This window comes from Petaurus breviceps, unplaced genomic scaffold (assembly GCF_028583685.1).
Source record: "Petaurus breviceps papuanus isolate PSGF00001 unplaced genomic scaffold, PetGlider_PUasm1.0 79, whole genome shotgun sequence".
In the NCBI taxonomy this organism is placed as follows: domain Eukaryota; kingdom Metazoa; phylum Chordata; class Mammalia; order Diprotodontia; family Petauridae; genus Petaurus; species Petaurus breviceps.
The window spans coordinates 22747043-22773651 of record NW_027186523.1 but is presented as its reverse complement, the minus strand read 5'-3'; the positions used below and the strand labels follow the sequence as shown (position 1 = coordinate 22773651).

Below are 26609 nucleotides of genomic sequence, written 5' to 3'. Positions count from 1 at the left end.
TCTTTCACAAAATTCATTATGCTTGATTAATTTTTCCCTATACCAAATCCATAGTTTTTAAATCTTTCAATAAGTTTTCATCCATGATTTGTTGTTGAATTTGCCTGTGGATTTAATCACTAGACAAAGCTACACAGTAAAATGTCACAATGCATAACTGGAATGAAGGCCAATTTGAATTAGTATAAATGATAAGACTGTAGAGTGTATCTAAGGAAATTATATTTCATTACTTCCAAATAACAGAAAAGTAACATGGACTAAGTTAACATTGCCATACAGCAGTGCTATTAGATTTGCCCTGTAAAAAAGTATAATTTGTAATTAATATATTGTTCAGCTGTACATGGAAAGGCAAAATGGCACGGTGGATAGAGGTGGCCTGGAAACCAAGAATGCATACACATACAATCTGTATGACCTTGGGGAAGTGCATCAACCAGTGCTCCAGAAAACTGTGAGACCATCAGTTGTAGAGAGAGTGTGTTGGTCAAGGGAGTTTCCTCATCTTGGATTTCTCTATACCAATGAAATCACAGATCTAGTCCCTGTTCTTATTCTCATGTTCCCTCTTTTTCCTTTTCTTTGTCTTTCCTGTTCTCTTTCTATACATATATGTGAATATGAACACATAGATGCATATGAATATACATATATATGCTTTTGAAATAATTTTACTTGCGTGCTTTGTTATGTGAACTAATTATTTGTCCTGAAATCTTAAACTTCTAACTTTAACAAATAATTTTTTATACATGAATATGAAAGTTTTCATTAATTTAAACCTATTTCATCTATGGGGGACTCTAAATTAATGAGGAATTATTTTAATTCAAAATTCAAATCTTCTCCATCCAAAGGTTTGGCGTGACTTTATTTTCCCTCAGTTTCTCAGTACACAGGGTACATCCTTTGTCTTGATGTATCAGAAAATAGTATTCTCTCTCTCTCTTTTTTATTTTTGACAATTACTAAGTGTTTATTGGATTGATTAGATGGAGTGCAATTAAAAGAAACATTTCCAAAGCATGGTATAATAAAAAAAATATGACTGCAAATCTATTATATACAACCTGCTATTCCTTTTAGATATATAATAAGGTTATTAAGTAAATTTCTTTTTACCCCCTTTTCCCTCTCCCCTGCTCTAGAGTTGGCTACAAATATGTATATGTTTATATAAAATCATTCTATGTAAAATCTTCTATTTATCAGTTCTTTCTACTAGATAGTAGTCTAAAAATAAGCCAGTTTCAATGGAACAAGGAATCCCCCAGAAGCTGATAATTCTTTTTTTCCCCCAGCTAGTATCCCTGTTTCTTCTTTATATTCTTAATACCTGATATAGCGTTTTATATATGGTAAGCTCATAACAAATGTATGTTGAGTTGAAAAAAAAAAGGACTATTAGCATCAGTACAAGTAACTGGAAAGAACAAGATACAATCAAAATTACTCTGATATATTAGAATGATCAAATTTGGCTCCAAAGAAGAAATATTAGAAAAATCTCATTCCACTATCCTGAGAAGTTGAAATAATTGTTATATTTATCAATATCATTGCTGAAAACTCTAGGCCAGGGTAAGGGATGATCTACAAACAACAAATATTTATTGAAGAGATAAACAAGTGAAGGGAAATTAGGTGACCAAAGTTCACGTGATTTGGGCTATCCCTATTCAGAAAACATACTATTGCCACCAGTAGTCTTTTTAAGAAACAAATAGATTCACCTATTCTACTGTTATTGTTAATATGTTGTGGAATGTTTGTAAATGATGTGCTTATTAGACTTTTTCTTAATTAAGAGGATAAAGACTATCCTCATTTATTAGCATTATATTTTAATAATTCTTAAATAATTCTTTTATTTATTATCCTATTGAATCTACAGAAATCTACAGAAAATAAAGTATATAGATATGAACTTAATTGAAGAAACACTACACATCTGATTTCTTTTATGATCATATTTATTTCCCCATCCTTAACTTACACAGAAATTATTCCTAATATACTAGAAATATTCCCAGATTTCCAACCCAAAGCATTTCTGTTACTGGTAAATGGACCTTATAATCTATCTGGATCACATTACCTTGGAAGAATCTATACAAAATTAGAGAAATGCCTAGTGAGAGCAGTTTTTCCATTTCTGCATATCCTTGTAGTGAAAATAAAAAGACATCATCTTGGAAAAATATGCATAATGGCCTGACATTTTGTTGGATAATTGTACAAAAAAGTATCTATAATAATGTAGGCACTTCACAATATAAAACCAAAAAGCCACAGTAATAATATCAATATTTATTAAAAAAATTAAACCACCCATCAAGTTCAAATTTCTGAGTAGATTCAATGGTAACATACTATAAAATAGTATCCTGAAAGACCACCACGCAAAGAATTCTGTGTTAAAAGTGCACAGATGTTATAAAGAGACCCACCAATTGGTTTCAAAGGAAACTACGCAGTCAAATATTTCATCTTCTGGATATTAAACCACTGTTTATATTACTACAATGTTCCTTCTTATTGGCTGCAATTTTATGCATCCTTCCTTTAACAGGAACTGGCTATCTACATCAAAAAAAGGGATGTTGTGGAATTTCAAAATTTAGCTAACAGGTTTTTCTTGATCTGTTTGAATATGAACCTATATTTTAAACATATGCTTTGGGAAGTCGTGGGCTTTAGGTCTTAGGAAGGTAGTGTGACCCTCACATAGATCTGGGTTGAGGCCTGCGTTCTGGTTCTCAATCTTATGAAGTTCTTATTTGGGAATCCCCAGTAACCCATGTATCCTCTGAGTTTTGTTTGTTTATCAGATGATCTCTAGGAGAGGTTCAACTCCTTAGCCGATGTAGCTTGTGATGGTACTGACCAAAGGGCGCCAGAGTAGAATGGCTGGGGTCCCTGTGTATGACTGATGAGTGCTTGATGTGATTTTTGGCTAGGTGGAACCATGGCCCAGCTTGTAAATGCTGAGATAGAAATGTAAGCTATTCAGTTTGCATTTAGTCCTTGTATCTAGTGCCAGTGCAGAAAGTAGGTGCTTAATTAATGCTTATTCCATTGGATTGGAAACAAATCTCCAATCTTCATGCCATTTCTTAAAAAAAAAATCATGGTTGTATACCCATAGCAAAGGACATGCTCAGTCCTTTCCCTGCTAAAAAATGAAAAAATAAAGTTATTAATCATAGAGATGATGAAGCACATGGTAGTCACAAATATGAGAAAGGTTGAAAAAGATCACAGAAGAGTTAAAAAATAAATATACACAGCACATAATTTCAAGTATGACTAGCAGGAGATAGAATTCTAAGTGAAAGTGGGGAGCACATCCTCATTTAGCAGTTTGTCTTCTCTGTCATTCACCTTTTTTTTTCTTTTTTAAGGAAAACAATAATGAATAGTATTATGTAAAAAAATATTTAGCAGAGCTAGAACCTTGCAATCTTGGAAAAGATTCAGGTGCTTCTCATAACTAATTTTTAAATTTCATTTTGTTGTTGTCCCCTCCCAAGCGAGCAAAGAAAAACAAATACAACTCAAGAAGATAACAAGGTTGAATTTAATTCTTCTTTGACAAAATAGAGGGTGATTCAGAGAGAGTATCAGGATAAGGGCTATTGGTTTGACTTAAAACTTCTGAAACGTTAACAAACTACATGAATGACTTAGATGCTAAGAAAAAGATGGAGTATAACTTTGGGTGTCTCCAGCTATAGCGAAGCCAATTTCATTCCATAATCATGCTCCTTTAAGAAGGTGTTTATGTGTGGTGGTGAAGGGCAAGGCCAAAACAGAATTGTTCTTACTACTCTCAAGGGTGCAGCATTCCACTGTTGACCTTCAATTATATTCAATAAATGCTCAATTTTCCCAGATCTTGGCTTTGCTTTCCTGCTTAGGTTTCTGGCAGTGGAGGGCTTTGTGTGTGATTGTGTGTAAATGCACACATTTTGGAGGGTACAAGGAGAGTCAGGAGGGTTATTTGCTGGCAGGGATTCCATTTAGGAATATGATTCCTTCAGAGTCAGGGTGGTCTCCTTATGATAATAATAACTTCAAATTTTTGTATTGCTTTCAAACTTCCAAACTGCCTTCCTCAAAATAATCCTGGGAGATATCTAATATATATGCTATTATTTCTGTTTACAAAAGAAGAAACTGAGGCACAGAGGAGTTACATGATTGACTGAAGGTCACAGAGTAGAGTGTAAGTGCTAAATCCAGGCTTCAGATTCTGATCCTTTAAACTCATGGCCAAGTTTTCTTTCTACAACAACACTGTGGTTCTGTACGGATAGGTAATGATGTTACAACCATGTAATTAGCAGAATATTCCACTACTGTCGCCCGTTAACCTGAATTTTGATTCTGCCTTCTCAAGTGCTTTACATTTCTGGAGACACCTTTAGTTATTACAAAAATGTGTAGATAACATATTTATGTCTTTAGGATTGTAAAGGTAAGGGGATTGCAGATTTTCCCTGCCCCTTAATAGGCCTATGTGATCACATGGGGCCCATGTTGGGAGGAACTTGCCAAATGGGTGGAGCAAGAAGTCAGAGTGAGACAGAGCTGGGAGAGGGAGGGAGTAGGCAGGAAGAAGGGCTAGCATGAGTGAGGGAGGGAGGATTTTTGCCAGGAGGAATCTGTTTTGGGAGATGGCCTTACAGAGGGAAGACTTGGGGATGTTTGTGTTCTCCGCCTTGGTGACATGTGTGGATTTTGTCTTACAAAGAACTTTTGGGGTATGGGTGCTCTCTGCATTGGCAATGTGTATAGACTTCTTTGTTACTGTGATGGATATGGCTTACTGATGTTTTAATAAATGTCTTGGTTTACTATTTTCTTTCAAGGAAGAAAGTCTGTTATATCTTGTGATTCAGACCTGTATACGCAGGGAATAGGCCTGCAAATTCATAGCAGCTGCTGTGGGTATCACATTGGTGAAATAATGATGACCAGAAATACTTAAATGGTGGTGCCTTTAAAACCATTTTGGTTTTAAAGATACAATTGATTGAAAAGTGATCAAGATTTTGGTGATTTTAACTATTTTTATTTATAAGTATTTTTGTTAGTGCTAGTCCCATTATGAATAGAAATATCTGTTTTACATGCAATTTTCATTTCACCTGAAAAAGAATCATGTTTTAAGTGTGATGTTTTATGAGAATTATTTTTTAATTGTAGAGATGCCAAATAGTATTACCCATTATTCATACATTTTTGAATGTATGAATTTATGTATATACATATATACATATCATGTACACAAACAAATTCAATAATATATACTAATACATGCATATACACATATATACAATTTGTTCCAAAAGTCTTAGTTTAGTTTTAAGCTCTAAGATTTAGGGACATCCTTTCTTTGCTATGTGTGCATGTGTATGTGCATGTGTGTGGAGTCACCAGTAGAAGCTAAAAATAAAGAATATTCTAAAGATCTTAGTTCATTAACTTAATGCACAGGAAGTGGTATGTGGGGAAGCAGATACTCTGTCCAGTAACAACCTTTTACCTCATCACTACAGAAAACTCTCTGTGGAGAGTCTGGTATAACAAAAACAAATAAATGGGCCCAAAATAAATTGGTGCTGACATGCATACCAAACCTGAAATGCCATATACTAACTGTCAAAAGAAGGAAGTTACCATTTGAATACAACTTCATTTTTTTTCTCACTGTAAGCTTTCTGAGTCTCTAAGGGAAGTTTCCCTTACTGAACTAAACAAAGAAGACAGTTCAGTGAACTCTAAGAGCATTTTCAGCATGTTTGAGATACCAAGGAACATATTAAACAAAGGTCACATGTATTCTGGATTTTCTTTACACAGCTCAAAATAAAATAAAAATGTGGCTTAGATCAGTTAGAGTATTGGATTACCATTCCTTAAATGGGTGAGGTGAGGGAAAATAGAGGACAAAGAAAACATATCCTGCTGATGTTTCAAAATTAGTATTGCAGGTGAAAAATGTTAAGCTGATGCAGACAAAAAAACAAATACACCTATGGCCAGAGCCCATTTTACAGCCTAAGACTGCTATTAACCAAAGTAAATTCTGCTTGCAGTGTAACATAATAGTTAAAAAGATGTAGGGAAAGTATGTGGATAAAAATATGAGATGTATGCCTCATGCATGAAAAAAAAATATATATGTAGTGAATGAATAGATGTGTATATATTATGTGTATACACACACACGCACACACACACACACACATATATATATATATATATACATACATACATATGTGTTTTTTATAATGTTCTTATCCATTTCCTACCTGGGTCAAGGAAAGGATTCAGTTAAAGCATAAAAACTGAATTTTCATACCATTCTACTATTCTATTACTTTCTTTATTCTACATTCTATATGGTACAATTAAATTAGACTACTGTAGGGGAGCTGGATTGGAGCCTTTTCCCTCCAACCTCATAGAGTGCAGAGCCCACACCCAGCCAACTTCCAATGCAACATGTGGCACAGTGTTAAATGCTTCATACTCTATAGTGGCTACTCAATGCCGTTATTGGACCCTGAACAGAAACAGGATCTTTAAAAGAAAATAAACCACCCTCTGCCTCTCTCTCCTTCTCTTCTTCCTATCTTGCCAAAGTCAAGTATCTACATCAGGAGGATATGCTCTGATTGAACCCTCTTATGTCTTTTGTTTCTCATATGCCTTTGTTCATACTGTCCCATAAATTTGGAATGTCTTCTCCTCACTTTCCACCAGCAGAATTTCTATCCATCCAGTAAAGCCCAACTCAAATACCAACTCTTAAATGAAGCCTTCCATGATTCCCCATTGATAAAGACCTTTCTCCCTAGACCTCACAAAATACTGTTTTGCATCTTTCAAATGCACTCATTATGTATTATTATGTAATGATTATTTGTGTTTGTGTGGTAATTACCATTATGCTATAAGCTTGAGCTTGAGGACGGAAGACTTAATTTCCTTTCGCACCCAAGAGTGATGTATGCATAGTAGGCATTAGCAAATGTTTTTGAATGAATGCAATTTTAGCTAACAATCTTCAGTCTTTTAAAATTGATTTCAATGCTATATCTCACATGGACAATATTTCTAAATGATTAGTCAAGAAAGAAAGGAAGGAAGGAGGGAAAGAAAGAAGGAAGGAAGGAAGAAGAGAAAAAATGCTCAAGTAGGTTGTTTAATTGTATAGATATGAAATGATTGTTAACTATACTCTGTTTTGCTCCTTGAAAGTATAGCTGCATTCTCTTCGCAGCTGGGATTTATTCAGAGCAGGGTAGCAACTGCTACTTTTAATGAACAAGTTTTAAAGAAAATAATGAAAAATGTTTGCAGGTGTGTACAATAAGAAACATGTTTCTAAAAATACTGGAACAATTTAATAATGAAGAAGTGTTCTTTTATAACACTACCGAACTTTATCAAAAGAGACTTGGGAAATGAAGGACACTTGACATGTATTTAAAATTTGATTTTAATGGACACATATAACTTAGCCCAGAATAAGAACTACTCATAATCATTGAGGAACCTGGGATACTGTGGGGAGAGTGAATCAATTAACATTGATATTTGGGATAATCATGTTTTCTTTTGCCTTTGGAAAAAACTGAAAATAGTTAGTGATTGTGTTGGTGATGAAGAATCAGAGTTGGACTATTTCAAAGGATAATTTGGAACTTGCTTTGTGGACAGTGTCATATAACCAGCGCTTTGTTCTAGAAAGGAACAACATCTTTGCTCCCCTAAAATCTTTGCTCTTTGCACTGGTCTCAGGGCAATTTGCACAGAATGCTTTATGAAGGTAGCCTGTACTCAGTAGAAATGAAAACCCCTTCTTTTTCAGGGACAACTAACTGCTGCACATATAAAGACTTGCACATGAAAATTTCTACAATGATATAATATCCAACTATAAAAGAGACTCCTTCAAGTTACTGAGTATTATTTTTACTTCTACACAAGAGTGATTGCCAAAAATAACCCAACAAGGAGGATTAAATGTACCAGGAGAGGAAGAGTTTACAACATAATTATAAGAAAAAAAAGAAAATAACTACAACACTTGAATTAAAAGGGGGTCGTGAGCATGTTCAACAATTTTACCAACTTGGTGTAGTTTGCTCCTAGCCATTCATCTGATTGAGAGGTAATTTTTTTATTCTACTTTAAATAAGACCATAGAATTAGATCTGGTATCTTATTTAATTCCCTTATTTTATAGATGAGGACCAGAAAAATCAAGTGACTTGTCTAAGGCTGCACATGTAATGAGTAAAAGAGGCAAGATTTGAACTTGGGTTTTTTTTTTTTTTTGTCAGTGAAGCACTTTAAAATATATTTCATTAATATTCATTTAAGGCCCTCCTTTAGACTGACTAGTGTTCTTAAGACAGACTCCCTTCCTTTAACACCTTGAAATTTCAGTACCTAATTTTTTCTCCTTCTATATTACTACAGATTTTCCAAGATAATTTTCAAAGGAAGCCAAAATTGTGAAGTTCAAAATTCTGTGTTGACTTTGCGTGTTTGCATACCATATGCACATCATCATGCCTACTTGTCAACATCCTCTGTCAGCTTCATAAGAAAGCTCATGATCCAATAAAGCCCCATGGAGAAACACATGAAAGATTCAAATTGCCTGAGGCACTAATTTGTGTAGCATCTTATTTTAGGAATAAATCTTTCCCCTGTTTGGTACAATTTGAATAAATGTAGGCTACAAGTTTGAACAAGGTAAGACTCCTCCCCTTTGGCTGACTATGTTTTAAAATTTTTATTGTGTGCCCTCAAGGAAGTCATTTGAGTGTAATCATTAGGCCTGCTGTGAATAGAAAAATTATAAGCTTGCTATGTTTGCTGCATTCCTCCTTGACTAACCTTCTGCTAAACTGTAGCAAAATGGAGTTTTTTTTAACTGATTATTAAAGGAAGCCCTAAAACTGCATGTATTTGAGGAGTGATGGAGAAGATAGCTTATGCTAAAGCAGTTTTATTTATCATAGGACATGGATAAGTGTATTCTGGAAAAAACATATCTTAATCAGTGAAACTTATGGTTAGGATCATTTGTTTTCAGTCAAAAAGTGAATTGAAAAGGACAAAGGAAAGGGAAAAAATCATTTTTGTGAATTCTTTACAATTAGAAGAAAAACAGATTTTACTTGTCTTTTGAAGTATTTTACTTAAGGTTTATATATTTACTATCATGTTTAATTCATTTTTCATAAAATAATTCATTCTATCGATGAGGAAGTAAAGAATTTTTAGGTCATTTTGTAAAGCTTACTCAATAAGTTTTAGGTAGGTACAGAATTAGAATCCAGAATCCTTAACGTTTTAATCTGTTTGCACAAGCCCACAGATAGAAGTGTTAAAAATTGTCAGATCATGGATTTTGGGATGAAACCAGATGTTGGGGTAGAAAAAATTGGAACTCATATCATATCCCAACCAAGATAACATCTGTCTCCTTCCTTTTCTCTCTTCAAACCTATCTCTTCTCCTAATGGCTAGGTTGGCAGACTGAAAAACATACAAAGAATGGAAGAAGACAGAATTGAAGAGGAAGATGTCCAGGATGATGTAGAAGTTTTTCCACTTGAAATAAGGGAGAAGAAGTAAAGCCACCAGCCAATATAAGAACTATAAGGCTGTTTTCTTTTGTTCACTTTAAAGTTGGTCAAACAGGTTAGTGCAATTCCTAGCTAATGATTCTAGATAACTCTCAAAGGTGTGACCTGCTGGGCAGACCAATTACTCTGACTGGTTTGATCAAAAGCTATGCTAAGGATGATGATTCTTGGGGCTATTCTTCTGACAGATATGCTATGCAAACAGTGCCTCACTTTTGTATGGCTCGCTAAAACTCACTGCATAATTGTCTTTTTTTAGTTTCTATAATCAAGAATCAAAATATGAGGTAATATCTCATTGCAAAAAAAAAGATAAAAAAATCTTAAAGTACTCATAACAATATGTAGACATATGGGAAGACTTTTTAAGGTATTTATAAATCATTTCAAAGTCAATTAAAAGGCTGTAAGTTTGATAGCCTCTAATAGTATAAGCAAGTTTTAGTGTTTTAGCTTTATTTCCAAAACATTTAAACAGATCACACTTGACATCCTCCTGAAAAGATTTCAAGATAAAAAATGTATAACCTTGGTAAAGGAAAAAAAAAAAGAACAAGCAACCTGGTAGTGATCTACAGAAAATGTTTTTCTCATTTATTGTTGACTACGCACCTATTAAAAGAGATGCTGTCAGCAGTTTGGGGTCATATGGACTCTTTCCACGGCCATTTTCAAAATGTGAATCCTCCAGCTTAAAAATGTTGTCCTGTTGGTGAAAAAAGGATTATATTTATTTAAGGGAAGGAGTATTTCTTATGTCAGTTCAAATATTTTTAAAAGAGGATGAGAATTTGTCCAACTGCAAGGGTGATATTTGTGAATTCTGCATATTTAGAACACTAAATTAGAAATAACTCTACCTAAAGCCAATAGTTTCCTATATTAGGGGGGGAAAAGTTCTCTTCATTAGCATGACTATACAGATATGCAGACTTGAAAATCTGTGTTAACAAAAAAATACATATGCATAATTTCTATTTAGCTCTGCAATTTTGATGAGAGAAAAGGCAGAACATAAAAATTCAAGAGATGCTTTACTTGATTGCTTGCATACATCATTCACCTCCTTCACCAGCTTATATTGTGCAAGGCCATACATAGGCATTTTGTGCTAATGGAACCCCATAAATAGTTATTATGCACATAAAAATGTAAGTAACTGGAGGAGGGGACTTCCAGCTGGAGCCTGGACTTCTCTAAATGTTTCTTGTTTCTAAATACTCCAATGTGTTTACAATCCTAATGTTGTAACAGATAGTAGTCTGGTTCTATATAAGTATAAATTCTTTTCAATGGAGTGTTAGTTTGGGATTATAGTATGGGTGGTCAGATGATCTTAAATTTAGCTGTGAAAAGGACCTTAGAGATTATCTAATGTAATCTTCTCATTTTCCAGATAAGGAATCTTAGGCCTAGAGAGGTTAAGTGATTGCCCAAGGTCACACATGCAGAAATAGTACACACAAGACTGAATATAAGCCCACTGACTTCAAATGTAATCTTGTTCCTCAATACCAAACAAAATAATTTATTTAGTGAACCAAAAGGAGTGATATTACAGTAACTCTAAAGAGGGATCAGTAAGTGAGAAGAAAGAAAGAGGGATCCAACCGATCTTTTATGGCCCACTACTTTGGTATTATAGAGCTCTAAACTTATCAAATAAACCTCATCCTCCCTTTTACAGAAAGTTGACAATCCATTAGGACAATCCACAATATGATGGAAAGATAATTTTACATCTCTTACTTTCTTTATTATACTTTCCCTCAAAGATGCTTAATGGCTAAATTAATTGTAGAACCACTTTTAGTAGCTCTGACAAAGAGCATCTTGACCTGATGCTCTCATGGCTCTCTGTTACATGGAAACACTCATTTCTGGAGGCAAGATAAAAGAATGGGGTAGAGACCTGCATCTTAGCTTCTCTCTACCTTGGGAATTACTTGCCCAGAGTACTGTCAATAAGCTTCGAAGACTATCTTCCTACTCAATGTGGCAAATGTCAAATTTTATAAGCTCTTGGATTATTACTGAGGATGTCTCTAGAGTTTTCACAGTTTAGAGACTTTGTAAGCCCTGTGATATTAAATCCTGCAAACCAGATAGAATGAGGCATTGACACAGCTTGATAATTTCATGCATAAGAACTAACGTACAGACCTTAAGATTCAAGGTTAATTTTAAGGTTATATCACCTTGATTAGATAGATACACATATACCATAATGACTAAATCTTGTAGAGGATAAGTTTTAAGATATGACTGATAATTACATTCTTCCTCACGACAATTTAGTTAGCTTTATCCTAATTTCTCATAATTTTGAATCCACTAAACATTAGAACATGAGTTCCTTGTTTTCTGTCTTTCTTTGTATCTCTAGCTCTTACCACAGTGCCTGATATATAGTATGTCATTAATAAATGGTACTTGGTTCACTGACAATGTATTAAAAAATTGATTCAATTTAACACACTTTTATTAAGTATCTACTATATGTAAGGCACTGTTCTTGGTAAAGGGGATACAAAGAATGATACTTTACAGGCTCTGCCCTTATGGAGCTTAAAGTCTAATAAGGAGGAAAGACAAATAAATGAAAATTGGGATACTAATGCAATGTTGGTAGAGTTGTGAATTTATCCATTTATGCTGGAGAACACTTTGCAATAGAAGATAAGGACAATGGAGAGTTCTGGGCAAAGTGCTGGCATAAATCTGAGGGCTGAGAGAGATCACTTTGATGTGAGGTGACATTAGGATTAGAGAGTTTGATGGTGGAGGGAAAGGACCAAAGTAGATTAAGTGGTGGCAGGCGAGAGGGGAAAAACAAGAACTATTTCACATTTATATGAAAGGCTTGGAAAATTAATGTCTTTGTGGGGAGAAAAGGATAGAGACAATTCTAAGATTATTAGCTTGACTAAATGGAAGGACAGTGGTTCCATCAGCATTAATCACTAGTTAAGTAGAGGGATAGAATGTAGAGAGAAGAGAGTTAAGTTGTGGATACATAAAGGCTGAGATGTCAGCAAGACATGTAATTGAAAATCCTCCACAAATCATCAAAATATAGTATCGAAGCTGTACAGAGATTGTTGTGAGTAGAGTGGTAGATTTGGGGTCATCTGAATAAATATTGATATTACCACATCAGATGGCTTAGGAAGAATAGAGAATAGGAACTAGGACAGAACCTTGGACTATACTTTCTATCTTTCTGTGTGTGTGTGTGTGTGTGTGTGTGTGTGTGTGTGTGTACACATACTTTATAGCTAAAAAGTATGAAGAAGAAAAGAGTGAGGAAGACAGAGAAGAGAGGATGATGGAGAAAGATATGGGGAAAACCATGAGAGGAACCTAAAGGAGTACAGGGTATCACAAAGGAGAGCAGGGTGAAATACTGCAGAGTTATCCAGGAGAATAAGGGCAGGGTAGGAAAAGGCCCTGGATTACAGAAGATCATTAATGATCTGGAAAGAGCTGTTTCAGGAGGGTGGTGAGAACAGAGAAGCCACATTGTAGAAGGCTTAAGAATGATTGAGCAGTGAGATATGAATGATTACTTTATGAAAACTTGCATTTCATACAAGGTCTAGAGGAATTATCCAAGTTATTCCTTATGAGATAGACTAAAATGAGGAAAATGCATAAAATATCTCAGTTGTTCAGCCTATCCAGGTCATGGCTATTAGATTCTTTTCAATCTCTATTAGGGGGTCTACATTTAGCAATTAGTTTTCTCAGGATTTTTCAGCTGTGTATTAGACATAAAGCCCTAAATGTTTCTATATTGGTAATTCATCTAGAAAATAGAACATGTACTAAAAAAATGGAAATTTTATTGTTGCAAAACCAATATGAGACAAATATATCCTAAGAATATCTAAAATAAACAAAGCAAATTGTTGACACTATTTAATTTTTTTCTATATTCTACAACAATCCCAACAAAATTTAGTGAAATTATGTGTGTGCTCAGATTCCAAAAAGTTGCCATGAAAATGTAATGAAGGCCAGACATACAGCAACATATTCAGTTAAAAGGATATTACTGGCATAACATACAGAAAAAAGTACAAGTATTTTCTTGAGTTGTATAGAAAAGGTGGCCAGATTTGCTAAGGCAAAAGGAGTAAAATAGTTTTGTGACAATAAGAAAATCTCTATCCTGCCATTTTATCCTTGTCTCTTGAATAACTTCATGATTACTCTGAATGACTGCATTATAAGGAAAAGAAAAAAAATGAGAGAACAACCAAGGAATTGCATCTATTATGGTGAAGGAATTTGAGATAATTTTACAAGAGGACTGGTTCAAGGAAATGGGATTGTTAAGCCTAAGGAACTGATGACTCTAAATCACTACTGATTAGAGAAATCCAAATTAAAACAACTCTGAGGTACCACCTCACACCTATCAGATTGGTTAATATGACAAAAAAGGAAAATGACATATATTAGAGGGCATGTGAGAAAATTGGGATATCAATGCAATGTTGGTAGAATTGTGAATTTATCCATCTATGCTGGAGAACACTTTGTAACTATGCCCAAAGGACTATAAAACTGTGCATAGCCTTTGATCCAGCAATATCACTGCTAGGTCTATATCCCAAAGACAACCAAAATAAAAAGGAAAGGGGGGAAGGCCCTATTTGTACAAAGATATAGTAGCTCTTTTTGTGGTGGCTAAGAATTGAAAATCAAAGGGATACCCATTAATTGAGGAATGGCTAAATAAGTTATGGTATATGATTGCAATGGAATATTATTTTTCTATAAGAAATGACAAACAGGATGATTTCAGAAAAACCTGGAAAGACTTACATGAATTGATGCAAAGAGAAGTGAACAGAACCCAACTGTACATAGTAACAATAATACTGTTCAATGAAGAACTGTGAATAACTTAGCTGTTCTCAGCAATACAATGATTCAAGATAATCCCAAAGGCCTGATGATGGAGCATACTATCCACCTCCAGAGAAAGAACTGCTATTATTTGAATACAGACTGAAGCATGCTATTTTTGACTTTCTTTCTTTCACTAATTTTCTTTTATTCAAATCTTCTTGTACAAAAATGACTAATATGGAAATGTTTTACATGATTGCATATGTATAGCCTATATCTGATTGTTTACCATCTCAGGGAGAAGGGAGGGGAAGAAGGCAGGGATAGAAATTGTAACTCAAAACTTTTTTTAAAATGTTAAAAATAATTTTAACATTTAATTGGGGGAGATATATATATAAGTGTGTGTATGTATATAGTATATATACACACATATATAAAAATTGTATTCTTATTGTTATATATCTAAGAATATCTATATAAGAATAGAATATATCTTCTATTAATATATATATGCATATATATATTAAAAACATAACTTAAAAAGAACACATGGACATGGGATAGAAGGGCCCTTTCTAGACAGCTGATGGTAAGGCACACACAAGACCGGCCCAAAATGAGAACCATGGATAAGATGTGATCTGCATCCTTGCAAGGAATACCTCACACAGCGAAGATCACAGATCCTTTCAAACGCTGAAATATATAACATATTTGATACTATTCTTCCTGTTGTGTCATTAGCAGGTTCAATGGTCTTTTCAAGAATCTTGATGCATTTTTGAATCAATGAAGGTGATTTTCTTTTAAAGGCATAAGTGATCCAAGTCAAGATACCAAAAGATTAACACAGAACCAGAGAAATCTAGGAACCATGCTCTCCTGCTTCCATAGAGGACTAATATACTTTACAAGGCACATGGTTGTTATTTTAACAGACTCTAGGGAAGGAGATACTTGAACATTTTTCAAGAAGCTTATGTATTCTAAACAACATTGGTTCAATGTTAGTTTTTTTTAAAAATCTTTTTGAGTTCCTATACTGTGCATATTGCAGTAATTTGGAGTGGAGTTAAACCAAAACAGTTTTATAGCAATAAAATATTTTTGTTGAAGGTCTACTTGTACCTTGCCATTTTGAATAACAGTCAAAACAACATTTTCTATGATATGTTTGAGGAAATGGATGGCTATAGTCAGTTTAAAAGAGCTCTCTGGTCTACCCTTTCTAATCAGTGTAGACTGTGTTTTACAATGGCTGATTCAGGACACATTCAAGAATTTAATGTTAATAAGACTGATTCCTGAGATATATCTTCCATCTTTAAGATGAGGAGAGGCTTCTGAACAGTCTTGCTTTGCCTCTGACAAACTATCAGGCCCTAAAACATCATAAGATCACTTTCCATTCTATTTCACCTGATAATGAAACATTTGGTAAACTTTTAGAAATTGTGAAAGCATACTTTTCATCCAACTCATTAGTTATAGTTTAGAGATTTGAATTTCACAAATGAAATCAAGAGCCTGCTAAGGACATTGCTAATTGGATGAGTTGTCATCATTATCATTATTATTGGTAACATTTAAGTAGCACCTAACTTGTGCTAAGTACTTTACAGTTGTTACTTCGTGTATTAAAACTATAATCTCAAGGATTTCTCAGGAGAAATTATGAGATTGCCCTTTATATTCAGATCATGTCAAAAGGCTTAACACTTTTTGACAATCAGAACTGATGTTTTAATTGCCCATAAAAAAGAAATAAAGGACTGTCAGAAACTTTCTCAGAGAGAAATGACTGCCATATGTCAATAAAATTAACTTCTAATATAATGATCTCTATAAAATATTTAAAAACAAAGAATTCTTACAAACAGGTCAGTAAGAAAAAAAAGATTTCTCTACAATGTCTGAAGAAGAGTTTAGACACCCTTAGGGTACAGAGTTTACATGTATAAGACATGGCACAGAGCTTCCTAAGACTCTAGGCTCACATGTTTCAGGTTCACTAAGTTTGTCTCTTTGACTCATTTCCCCGACCTGGAGTTGCTCCAGGAAAAATCTCTAAATATATTCTCTGCATAGCATATGTCTAGCTGTCTAAATTGGGCAAAAGGGAACTCAGATACCATACAAGTTCTAAAGGTAGCATAGACAAATCAAGCAAAGGAGAATATTTCACCACCACACCCCAAAAGATGTGGAATATCTAATCAATATATAAGAACCCATTAGTAGAAACACAAAGCCCGTAGAGTACTCCAATAGCCCATAAGCTGAAGGCAAATTGATACAATGGAAGGTGTACTAGATTTAGAATCAGTGGATGTGAATTCAAATGTTGACCTCACTGCATACTGTGTGATCTTGAATAAATCATTTAACCTTCCCTAACATCAGTGAATTATCTATAAGAGGAAATGGTTGGACTAAATGGTTTCTGAGGTTCTTTTCAGCTTTTAATCTATGACCCTCCAATCAATCCCACCCATACATACACATAATGATGAGAATAATAATAAATATAATAACAATAGTAATAGCTAATACATATAAGGCGCTTTGTAGTTTACCAAAAAGCTTTACATACTTTTCTTAATTTGTGATAAGACAATGGAGCACAGAAAGGGCCAAGTGAAGTATGTCAGTCACATTCATCATAATAATGTTCAGCTGTAATTCAAATCATTTGGCATCTGTCATTCTCCTGGGATGGGAAGTAAAAGTGACAGCTAGAAAAATAGTGATAATGATAATAATATTAATAATGATAATAGACTAGCACTTATATATCTCTTTAAGGTTTTTAAAATCCTTTTCAAATGTTATTTCATATGATCTTCATGACAACTTTGTGTTTGAGGTTGGGGGAGGTGATAATACTATCTACATTTTACAGAGGAATAAACCAAGGCTGAAAGAGGTGATAACAGTTAAAAAGTATCTGAGGCCACTTTGAACTCAGATCCTTATGACTCTAGGTCTAACACTCTATAGACTGTGCTACCTAGCTACCTTCATGGCTAGCCACCATGAGATCATTAAGAACAATTTAGGGCGCAAGATGGAGGAGTAAAGGCAGGAACTTGCTTGAGCCCTCCCAAATACCCCTCTAAACAATGTTAAATAATATATAAATAAAGCACATGCTGAAGTGGCAGAACCAACAAAAGGATGAGGTGAAACAGTTTTCCAGTCCAAGACAACTTGGAAGGTTGGCTGGAAAGGACTGTCTCACAGGGTTGAGAGTGGAGTACAGTTAAGCGCAGGCCCGTGCAAACACATCATGGGCCAGCAAACCAGCATCAGGCCTTGGTGGCAACTGAATTTGCAGAAAGATGCTTCCTGATTTCTCAGCCCACAGATGGCAAGGGGATCAGACAGCTGGTCAAAAGGAGATTTCAAGGGGACACTTTGCTAGCATTGGGAGGAGGACACTGTTGCATTGCCCATATGCTGTTCTGGGTCACAGTCCCAGAACAAGGAGGAGCATCAGCAGGAATGGGGACCTGGGTCCCAGTTCCAATAGTATTTGTGGTCTCTCAGAGATAAGAGCATAGGCCAGAAGAGCAGCAATCACACCTCTCCTTAAATCATATATCTTTGGAAGAACAGAAAACTCCCCAAAGTAGCTCTGAACACAGAAGCAAGAAAAACCTTAAACTTTGAACAGGGCCGCCTTTACTCTGCCCCGCCCCCCCAGCCCCATCCCAGCAACCTCAATTTGATATAAAGTTAAAAGTCAAGAAATAAGATGGAAAAATGAGCAAACAACAACAGCAAAAAACAAACAAACAAAAAAGACCAAACGGCTCTGACCATAGATAGTTACTATGTGGACAAGGAAGATCAAAACATGAACTAAGAAGAAGACATCAAAATCAAAGCAGCAACATGCAAAGCCTCAAAGAAAAATGTGAATTGGTCTCGGGTCCTAGAAGAGTTAAAAAATGATTTTAAAAATCAAATAATAGGGATAGAGGAAAATGGGGAAAAAATGAGAGTGATGCAAGAAAATCATGAAGAAAGGGTCAACAGTTTATGCCTCAACAGGAGGCATGCTTGTGCACACATGCACATGCACACACACACACACACACACACACACACCTGAAAAAATAACACCTTAGAAGGCAGAATAGGTCAAATGGTAAAAGAGGTACAAAGGAGAAGAACAATTTACAAAGCAGAATTAAATAGATAAAAATGATGTACAAAAATTCATTGAAGAGATCTTATCAAGAACAAATCATTAAAATAATCAATAATTTCATTAAAGAAAATGACAACAATGAGACAATATAACAAAATTTATGGGATAAAACCAAAGAAATACTTAGGGGAAATTTTATGTCTAAATGCTTACATCAACAAAACAGAGAAAGAGCAGATGAATGAATTGGGCATACAACTAAAAAACAAAATTTAAAAAGAACAAGTCAAAAATCTCTAATTAAACACCAAATTGGAAACCCAACAAATTAAAGGAGAGATTAATAAAACTAAAAGAGAAGTGTTGAGCTAATAAAGTTAAAAGTTGATTGTATTTTTAAAAGCCTAATAAAATAAACTGTTTAATTTGATTCTTTAAAAACAAAGAAAACCAATTTGACAGTGTCAAAAATGAAAAGGTTGACTATACCAACAATGAAGAGTGATTAAAGCAATTATTAAGAGCTATTTTTCCAATTACATAGAAATAAATCTAATAATCTCTATTTTGTTTTTTATCCTATGTTTTCAAAGAGGCCCATGACATCAGAAAGGTGATATGATGACTTGAAAGTGAATTGGATTTAAGTGAGGGAGGGCTATATACAAGGCCACCAGTCTCACCACTCAAATAACCCTATACTAATAAAAGGTATTGAACAATCCATCATTAAATTGCCTAAAAAAAAATCTCCAGGACCAAATGGATTCAAAAGTAAATTCTACTAAATATTTAAAGGACACAATTAATTCTAATACTATGTAAACTATTTGGAAAAACAGGCAAAGATTTCTTTTAAAATATGGTGCTGATACTTAAACCAGGAAGAGCAAAAACAGAGAATGAAAAACTAAAGGTCAATTTTCCTAATGAATATTGATGCAAAAATTTTAAAGAAAATATTAGCAAGGAGATTATGCCAATATATTAAAAAAAATCATATACTGTGACTAGGTGATTTATACCAGAAAAAGCAGGGCTACTTCAATATTAGGAAGACCACCTGCATAATTGACCATATCAATAAGAAAAAGAACAAAAATCATATGATTATCTAAAAAAAAGGCTTTTGACAAAATACAACACTTATTCCTTTCAAGAGGATTAGAAATAAGCAAAGGGATAAAAGGAACTTTCCTTAAAATGTTAAGCTGTATCTATCTAAACCCATCAGCAAGCATTATCTGTAATGGGAATAAGCTAGATACCTTCCCAGTGAGATCAGGGGTGAAGCAAAGATGCCCATTATCACCTCTATTATTTAATCTTGTATTAGAAATGTTACCTATAATAATAAGAGATGGAAAAGAAACAGAAGGAATCTGAACAAGCAATGTGTAAACAAAACTATCACTCTTTACAGATGATATGATACTATTCTTGGAGAATCCTAGAGAAAAATCTAATTGAAATAATTAACAACTTTAGCAAAGTTGCAGGATATATAAAATAAACCCACAAAATCATCAGCATTTCTATATATTACCAATAAAGTTCAGCAGCAAGAGACAGAATGAGAAATTCCACTTAAAATAACTGTAGACAATATAAAATACTTGGGATTCTACCTGCCAGTAAGCTCAGGAACAATATAAACACAATTACAAAGCACCTGTCAAACAAATAAAGTCAGATCTAAACAACTGGAGAAATATTAATTTTTCCTGGATAGGCTGAACCAATATAATAAAAATTACAATTCTACCTAAATTAATTTACTCATTCCATGCCATACCAAACTACCAAAAATTATATAGCTAGAAAAATAATTTTAAAAATCTGGTAGAATAACAGGTCAATAAATAAGAGACAGAAAGCATTACGAGATATAAATGTTTAATTTTGATTATATTAAATAAAAACAATGAAGATTAGAAAGCAGAAAACTGGGAAACAATTCTTTAGCACATATCTCTGATATAGGCCTCATTTCTCAAATATATAAAGAACTGAGTCAAATTTCTAAGAATACAAGTCATTCCCCAATTGCTACATGGTCAAAGTATATGAACAGGCAGTTTTCAGATGATGAAATCAAAGCTATCTATAGTCATATGAAAAAATTCTTTAAATCACTATAGATTAGAGAAATGCAAATTAAAACAACTCTGAGGTAGCACCTCACATCTATTAAATTGAATAATATGACAGAAAAGGAAAATGACAAATAGTGGAGAGGATGTGGGAAAATTAAGATGCTACTGCATTGTTGGTGGAATTGTGAACTGATTCAGCCATTCAGGAGAACTATTTTGAACTATGCCCCAAAGGCAATCAAACTGTGCCTACCTTTTGATCTAGCAATACTACTTCCAGGGGTGTACAAAAATATTTATGGCATCTCTTTTTGTGGTGGCAAAGAATTGGAAATTGAGGTCATGCCCATCAATTGCAAAATGTATGAACAAATTGTGCTATATAAATGTAATGGAGAACTATTGTGTTGTAAGAAATGGCAGACTTATATGAACTAATGTGAAGTTAGCAGAACCAAAACATTATACACAGTAATAGCAATACTGTACAGTGGTCACTTGTGAATGACTTACCTATTCTCAACAATACAATGTTCTATAACAATTCCAAAGAACTCATGATAAAAGAAGTTATCTACTCCTAGAGAAAGAACTGATGGAATCTGAATACAGATCAAAGCATACTATTTTTCACTATATTTTTTTGGGTGTGTTTTCTTTCAAAACATGATTGATACAGACATATGTTTTGAATGACTATACTTGTATAACATGTATCAAATTGCTTGCTTTATCAGTGAGAGGGGAAGGGAATGAGCAATGTAGGGAGAGAATTTGGAAGTCAAAATTTTTAAAAATAAATGTTAAAAATTTTACATATAATGTAAACAATATTTAAATTAAAAAGAATCTAGGGCCAAAATGATCAAATGACATAATTTTAAGTTTAATCTGCATTAGCAACATTTTCTCTTTTATGTAGATAATCAACAAAAACTAAATTAAGCCCTGATTTGTAGTATGTACTGATTTCCAAGGTGTAAATGCTCACACTAGTCTGGATATTGTACCTGCCCCTACTCCAATAACCTATATCACCTCTTAAGTACTTCATTTTAGAGCAGAAAGGGATATAAAACACTCACATTTTAGATGAAATAAGGACTATCCATGGTATTTCTACTTCTCCTGTGTTGTCCCACAAAATGAAGGAATGTTTAACTTCATTGTTCAGCACTTCACTTTCTATTTTTTATTTTGTTTGCTCTATCATATTTTGGAACTGATTGACTGCTTTTGACCCCATATGGTGCACAGCTAACTAATGGCTCCTGAGATACACTTAAAGTTAATGTGTATAAATATAAGAAAGAACACATATATACATATGTGGGAAGTATACATGGGGTTATACAGTGTTTTGTTTTGAATGCTTCTGCTCATTTCTGAGCAGGTTTTCCATTTTTTGGTGAGACTGTAAAATATGATTATATTATATATAATATGCAATATTATATATTAGTAGCCTGAGAATGAATTTGAGGATAGAGAAAGGATAGGAAGTAGGGAAGGCTTTTGTAAGCTTTTCCCAGTCCTTCTTAATAATAGTGCTTCGCTCTCTTAATTCCTCTCTATTCCATATATTGCTTGTTTGTATATATTTATTTGTTGTCTCCCCCATTAGATGGTAAATTGAGGGCAAAGATTGCCTTTTGTCTCTTTTTTGCATACCTAGCACTTAGCACAGTGCCTGGCACATAGTTAACAAACGTGCATTTACTGAAGAATAGGTTTTTAATATCGTTCCCACAAGCATCTTAATAGTTCATATCTTAGCTATAGAAAAGGTTCTTTATGAAGGATGTCACCAAAGGATGATATGATTTAAAAACAAAAAAAAAAACAACAAATGATGAACTGATTATGTCGAAAGAGAGAGGGACAACTGAAAGACAGTCCATGTACTATACTTCATGATGTCAGGATAAAAAAAAAAGACTCATTATATTAGGTGAACCCCCTGTAGTATATTTATAGACTGACATGAAATAGAGTCCCAGTGGATAGGCAGGGATATGTGAGTTTTAATCTGTATTGGTAGGAACATCAACATTGAGGAGATCACTTCAGTAATAGGAACTTATGTTCAATTTTTATTTTTCCAATTGCAATGAGAACTGTTCTGGTATAAGCTGATTAGGGCACTTATAAACTTATTCCCAGAAGATACGATGTTATAAGTCAATTTGCTAAAAGTGAAATTTAGATGAAAAACCTACAATGGTTTTTTATTATGTTATAAATCAATTTTTAGAGGTAATTACTACAGCAGCAACAAAGCCTTTCTTTTAAATTGAAATTTAGCATATGATTATTCCTTAGTCTATTATCGAGTAAAAAATGGAATGGTTAAAATATTCTCTTATTATCAATGCAATGCTAAGTTTGCGTCATAAAAGCATAGCCTTCACCATTTTTGGTAACCTAGAGGACATTAGATGTTATCAAGAATATCGAACAACTCTCAGAGGAACATTGAGAATTGGAATATCTTTGTTTAGCAACATTCTCTGTTGTCATATATAATATATTGTCTGGCCTACCAGGATGACCTCTGGGAATATATATGCTACAGAATGATTTTCTGTTTTAGTCAATCTGTTAAATAAATTGCATATGCAAGCAATAAGACTGAATCCTAAGAACAATGTATACAATTAGGCTGCTTCATTTAGACATGTTACTGTAGCTGGAATATTTTTCACTTTTAGCAATGTATTAGAGCAGAAATTGAGTTTTATGTATCCTAATTGCTTTAGCAGATACTATGAGTGTATTATATAAATTACTATGTCATACTTTATTACATGATTGCATCAGTTTTCAATGGCTATTTTTAGAATTCAAGACCACCTTTGTCTTATGGATTTCCTGAATGTTATTAGACTGTGGTGAGGTAAGGCATTAGAAGAAATAACAGCCATCCTAACTTCTAATCCTAGTTTTTTTTATAAATTACAGAATCCTGGTGACATAATATCAGTAAATATTCCCATTATCATTCTTGTCTTGTTATAAATTAACATAGGTAACAAAAATTCTGCTTTATTTAAAATGACAAAGCTTTTTTTTTAAAGAATGTTCTCATTCTTTTTTTAATTTAATAAGAGAAACACATTTTTACTATCAAGCCAACATAAATGCATTGGCAAGTCTGAAGGAAAAAAAGGCCTTCAGTACTCCTTTGGCAATAAATGGAAAGTACTTAATGAAGTTTAAGAACCATAGAATTTAGAGCTTGAGGGGATATTAGCAGACATCTAGTCTAACTTACCCCAAAAAGAACTCCCCACTTTACCATACTCTACAAATATTCACATCTTGATTGAAGGCTTCTAGTGAATTCATCCCCTACCAAGCTAGTCTATTTCATTTTTGGACAGCTCTAATTGTCAGGAAATTATTCTTTCAAAAAAGCCTAAATTTACCTTTTTGCAACATATATGTAATACCCCAAATTCTAACCTCAGGGGGCATTATACCTTATTCATCTCTGTGTTTCTGTGTCTCCATATCCATCTCCATCTCTCTGTCTCTCTCTCTCTCTCTCTCTCTCACACACACACATTCACACACATGCATGTTCACATACACACACACACAAATATTATGCTTTGGTAAATGGACTGTCCTCTTATGAGTTCCATAGAGCAATGCTATCCACTGTAAGGTCAAAAAGGAAATAATATACTCTTAGCTCTTCTTGGGAAGCGATAAGAGGCCAGGATGGAAAAAATGAAGGATATGACTTGGACCTTAGAAGAGACCATCTGTAGATTATGGAGGCTTCACATTTGAACTATGTAATCAGAAATAAAGCCAAAATCAATGTATTTGAAAGTCTGCTGTTATATAATCAAAAGAGCACTTGACAGAGCCAGGAAACTAGAGTCTGAGTCCCAGCTTGGACAGTAGCCATTTGATTTTTGAAAAGTCACTTAGCTTTTCTGCAGAAAGTTACTTGCATATCTTAAACATCAATACTAATGGAAATCATTACTATGGAGAAGCAGCTTGACCCAGTGAACAGAAAGCTGGCCTTAGAATCAAGAAGGCTTGGATTCCATCTCTGAAGAATACTGGCTATAAACTTAGGTAAGTCCGTTAACTTTTCAGTGATCTAGTAAATTTTCTAAGACCATAAATTTAAGAAGAGTTGTGGAGCTGCACTGGTAGAGGAAATTTCCACACAGTAACATTTCTGAAAATCTTTTAGAGGGACTGGTCTCCAAGACAAACATAAGAAGAGTAATATTAAAAGATTTTATTCCCATTAATAAAAACATATTAGGAACTATTGCCAGTTCCCCAATGTTCCAAGCATACTTTACATTATTTCAGATATCCTAAAAACTTTAACCTTCAATAAACTTTTACCATATAATCTGTTCAATTTAATTAGAATCTGTTAAGGCCTTATGTGCAAAGAGCTTTGAGGCATACAGAGATAGGGCTCACCTATTTATGTCTTCAAGGTGCTTACAGTATAGAAGAGGCTAAAAACACAAACACAAAGAACTAAAATACTCTTTTGATGTATGTTTCATAAATGAAGAGTAGTGATTGCTTCTGGTTCAGGTAATAAGGGAAGGCATTATGGATGATGGCATATTAAATCTCAGCCTTGGAGAATATGTACATTATTTCCAAAGGTATTTGGGGTTGAGGAAGGAAGTTCATTATATGGGTAGACAAAAAGGCCTGAATAAAATGCTGCAGGGGACATCAAGGCAGACAAGGACTAAGATAACTCCATTGAGTTAATAATTAGGCTATTAATGATTTTTTAAAATCTCATTAAGGTGGGGGGGCCTTGAAATTCTACCTTTCTAAAAGTTCTACTTCTTTTATCTTCCTAACACCTCTTCCTAAATATTAGCATTCATTAAGATACTTATCAAGCTCCTACCCAACCTCCTTCTCCTGTTGTAAAACCTCCTCTTCCCCCTCCAAACCATCCTCCTTCTTCTTTGGTGACCTCAATTTTTCTCTAGAACTGCATTACCCATCTCTACTCAAGCAACTCCGAAACTGTCATATCCACCCCAAACCTGTTTCATGCACTAACAATTCTGGCTGCCTCTTGGATAACCTCCATGCCACTGCTCACCATAGCCTCCCTAGAAATCTAATAAAAATAATGATTTCCGGTAACTCTAATGTAATGAGTTCTGGCTCAGGAATCATTTAATATCTAATGTTATGTGAGTAAAATAAAGTTTTTTTTTTTCTTCAATAGAAGAGGGGCCTAGATTTCTCTATCTCACCCAGCCTGAAAATGCAGCAATCCCCATCAGGAAGGAAGATCTAATCTGTTCTGTTTTACCAACCAGGGTCTGTTTAAAAAAACAGGGCTCCTGTTTGCTAATAACAGTAGTGCTCTACTTAGAGAGAACACCTGATCAGCTTTATTCCTACTGTATCTCAGAACTCAAGGATTCAAGGAGTTCCACCAGCCTCAGCCTTGTTCAGTAGCAGGGATTACAATCATGCAACACCATGCCTGTCTAGTTTTTCTAATTTGATTATAATTGAATGGCCTTACATTCTTTTCTAAGGTGAAAACTATAGCCCTGACTCTTGGGCATAATTTAGCTCTTTTCTACAGTTGAACAATAGCATGTCTCTATGTTAATAATGAAATTAGAGAAATAAAAGTGTAATGAAAATAAGCAAAATTGTATTCAAGGAAATCTAGGTGATTAATCTTCAAACACTAAAAATTATAATTGCTTTCTAATGGAGCAATTTTTATATTTTCAAACTGCATTTTTGGGGTTTAATGAGTTTATTAAAATTCCATTAAAAGTCATG

The 26609-nt window shown here is 34.0% G+C and overlaps 1 protein-coding gene across 17 annotated transcripts in view; it reads right to left on the bottom strand.

Annotated features, from left to right (window-relative positions):
* The window catches only part of LOC138175870 (semaphorin-3A), a 666319-nt gene that overhangs the window by 104854 nt on the left and 534856 nt on the right, over positions 1-26609 (bottom strand). For all 17 annotated transcript variants that reach the window (XM_069106486.1, XM_069106490.1, XM_069106487.1 and 14 more), the window contains one exon: positions 10293-10386. In XM_069106486.1, coding sequence (XP_068962587.1) covers positions 10293-10386 — 94 coding nt within the window. The remainder of the gene's footprint in view (positions 1-10292; positions 10387-26609) is intronic.